Source organism: Arachis ipaensis, chromosome B06 (genome assembly GCF_000816755.2).
Source record: "Arachis ipaensis cultivar K30076 chromosome B06, Araip1.1, whole genome shotgun sequence".
Lineage (NCBI taxonomy): Eukaryota > Viridiplantae > Streptophyta > Magnoliopsida > Fabales > Fabaceae > Arachis > Arachis ipaensis.
The window spans coordinates 133,759,756-133,763,140 of NC_029790.2; the positions used below are offsets into that span (position 1 = coordinate 133,759,756).

The 3,385-nt window shown below is 36.4% G+C and overlaps 1 protein-coding gene across 1 annotated transcript in view; it reads left to right on the forward strand.

Moving 5' to 3' along the window:
* The window catches only part of LOC107605546 (far upstream element-binding protein 2), a gene marked incomplete in the record, with an annotated part of 6,215 nt that overhangs the window by 380 nt on the left and 2,450 nt on the right, over nt 1-3,385 (forward strand). Inside the window, 5 exon segments of the mRNA XM_016307453.2 lie at nt 6-156; nt 569-852; nt 1,102-1,191; nt 1,281-1,352; nt 1,575-1,694. Coding sequence (XP_016162939.1) covers nt 6-156; nt 569-852; nt 1,102-1,191; nt 1,281-1,352; nt 1,575-1,694 — 717 coding nt within the window.

Below are 3,385 nucleotides of genomic sequence, written 5' to 3' on the forward strand. Positions count from 1 at the left end.
CCTCTGGCATCGAGCTCGCCAAGCTCCGGGCACAGGAGGTCGCCGCCCGCCTCCTCAGCGGCGCCCCTCCACCCGCTGCCGCCGGAGCTCTCGACGCCAAGCGTCCAAAGGTCGATAACGGCGCTGCTCCTCACTCCGGTTTCGATTCCGTTGCTGGTGAGTTAGGGTTTCACTTATCGCTTTCGATTTTTCTGCTGCACATAAAAATATTTGGTTCTAATTCCTTCGGAGGGAGGGTTTCCATGACGCCGTTTCGATTTCATTAGATAATTAGTTGGTTTGAGTGTAGAATAAGCTAATCTGAACATACATGACTTCTTAGCTTAGTTTTGTTTTTTCTATTATTAATTTTGCACTGAATAGTTTATCTTCTCTGTCAGATGTTCGATTCAAGAGTTTTTTGATTGTTTGCTGTTTTAAATTCAAGATAAGCTAAACTAGAAACTGGATTCACTGCTTTTATCGTTAACAAAAAAAAAAAAATTAGAATCACCGCTTCTTGCCTTCAGCTTATTCATGTTTATTTGTTGCGTGTTTTAATATTTTGATGGGCGTGGGGGTGTTTCAGATGTGAAGTCTCAGTACTCGGCACCTTCGATTTCTCCATCTTCGGTTTCTTATGGGCATCAGGGTGCAAGCAAGAAGATTGATATCCCCAATGGAAGGGTTGGTGTTATTATTGGCAAGGGTGGTGAGACCATCAAGTACCTTCAGCTCCAATCTGGGGCGAAAATTCAGGTTACCCGTGATATGGATGCTGACCCCAATTCAACCACCAGGACAGTTGAGCTTATGGGTACTCCTGAAGCAATTTCTGCTGCTGAGAGGCTTATCAATGAAGTTCTTGCAGAGGTACTGATCGTTCTTGTAGTTGTATTGATCTAGTTTTTGGCCTGCTTGTAATGCTACTAACTCGAGATAGCTGCTAGCTTTTAGTTTTAAACCATATTAGTATCAGTATGTCTCAATTTTTGTTTTGTTCACATGAAGAATGTTTCTGTACTTCTGTCCTCTATGTTAGGACTCGAGGAAATTATTTTGGTTTGAAAGTATATTATGAACTATAATATGAAGTTTCAATAGTTATTGCGTTTCTAACAGGCTGAAGCTGGAGGTTCTGGCATTGTAGCTCGACGAGTATCTGGGCAAGCTGGGTCTGATGAATTTTCCATGAAGATCCCAAATAATAAGGTATGCAAATAACTTTTCAGTATTTTTTTTCCTGTTATATTTTATTTTTTTAATCCGTTTTAAGTGGTGGTTGGGCTGTTTTTCCCCAGGTTGGTCTTGTTATTGGTAAAGGTGGGGAAACAATAAAGAATATGCAAGCTTCCACTGGAGCTAGAATACAGGTTTGCCCTTTTAACTATTTTTAGTCGTCTTCGTGTTAAATCCTGAATCGTATCTTCTTTAATTGGAAAAAAAGGTCAAGCGTTAAATATGACTTTACCCATATCTTTGTTATTACCTACTGATAAGAATAGACTTGACTAATAAAATGACTTAATGTAAATATTTGAATTTTTGGAATTCCTATTTATTATCGATGATCATGATTTCTTATTATTTTTCAGGTGATTCCTCTTCATCTTCCCCCAGGTGACACATCCACGGAAAGAACAGTAAAAATTGAAGGGAACCCTGAACAAATTGAGTCTGCAAAGCAATTGGTTAATCAAGTTATCAGTGGCGAGGTATGTTCCGTGAACATCTCTTTTTGTTGGATTTTGCCATGGCTAGCAAGTTTTGCTTGCCATGTACAAGTCCGATCCTGTTTGAAAATATAGATTTTCAAGTGTTCTCCATATTAACTGTTGATATCTGTTAATCATTATGTGGGATGGATGATTTTGCTTTAACTTGATACATTTATGTTTGTGTATTTTCTTTGGTATGAATATATGAGAAGTATGCCATTTAATTGCCAGATGAGGCCATATTAATGTGTTATGTCCTAAAACTTGAAAGAACTGATGATTGTTGTAATTGTGTTGTTTTAAGTCTAGCATTTTTTTAATTGAAATAAAAAAGAAAAGAACACCAGTGACCATTGCAGGAATAAAACATACAATTTCCACTTTGGTAATATGCAATTGTTTTGACTTCTGACATTGTTTGGCCTATGAAACTTTTAGGGTTAAGATTCTTTTCATGGATCTTGCCATTTTTCATATTATGTTTTTATGTGTAAAAACTGGAATGGATACCCTGAAATGGGTTAAGCTGGAATAAGGTGGTGACTTTTTAGTTGCTGAGACATTTTTTGTCTCTAGCGACTGGTATATTTTTTGGGTATTTCTTTATAGTACTTAACAGAAGGAGAAGACCATATAGCTTCGTATCTTTCTTGGTTTGCAGTTCCATCTTAGATGTATTACAGATGCATTCGCAGAGATGGATGATACACTGAATTGATCATGTCCAGTAGTTATATTGATAATATACTGTAGCTCTGTTATCTTTCCCAGTTTAAAATGGATTTGGCTCAGAAGCTACGGTATAAGTTTTCATTATGCCCCTTCTAATAAAATGCTTGCTGATGAAGTTAAATTTTGTCATGGATAAAATAGCTATATGCACTTCTCAATTATTATGGCGTGTACAAGTATATATGAGAATTTCTGCAACATCTATTGTTCAAAAAAATTGATTAAAGTGGATGGTGGATATTATTACGTTGGAATCAGTTAGATCAGTTTTGCTGTATACAATACCATATCCTTTCTAGGGCTTTTCTTGACTAAGGTTAAGTTCTGTACTTAGTATTCTGTTGTGGTTTATATTATTGGTGACTTCAAGATTACCATATTGTGCTTTCTTTTTTGGTTTTGGGTCAAATTAATTTAATGAATAGCCTGTTCAGCCATGGATTGTCCGTAAGTGAACTTGTTATTGGGTCTATTGGAGGGTTAGTTTGTTTGGTTTGGACCATAAGTGACACCAAGATGGAATCTCTTTGTTGGTATTCCCTCAGCAATCCATGGTATGGTTCTAAATCTCAGTTTCAATATATTTGAAGGGCAATAAACTACTCTTAATGTCTTAGCAATGTCATATATAAATTATCATATTGTGTATTGGCTTCATCTTAGACTTCCTTAATTTTGCGCTGTAGTTCATTGCAAAAAGAAAACTGCTATATACTTGTGGTTGAAGACAATGTTTCTTATTATGTCTTATGCTGGTCTTTAATTTGTCATGATCAGGGATCACCCGAAGCTTGTCCATTGTGAAGCTTGTAGCTTACTTTATTCTATTCCCTGTCATTATTCTGTCCAATTTTCTTCCAGTTGCTATAGTGTCATAACTCATTATATCTGGATATTAGATTATCATATTTATCTCGTTTAATGTGATTTGAGCTTGAGTTCATTGCTCGATGGAA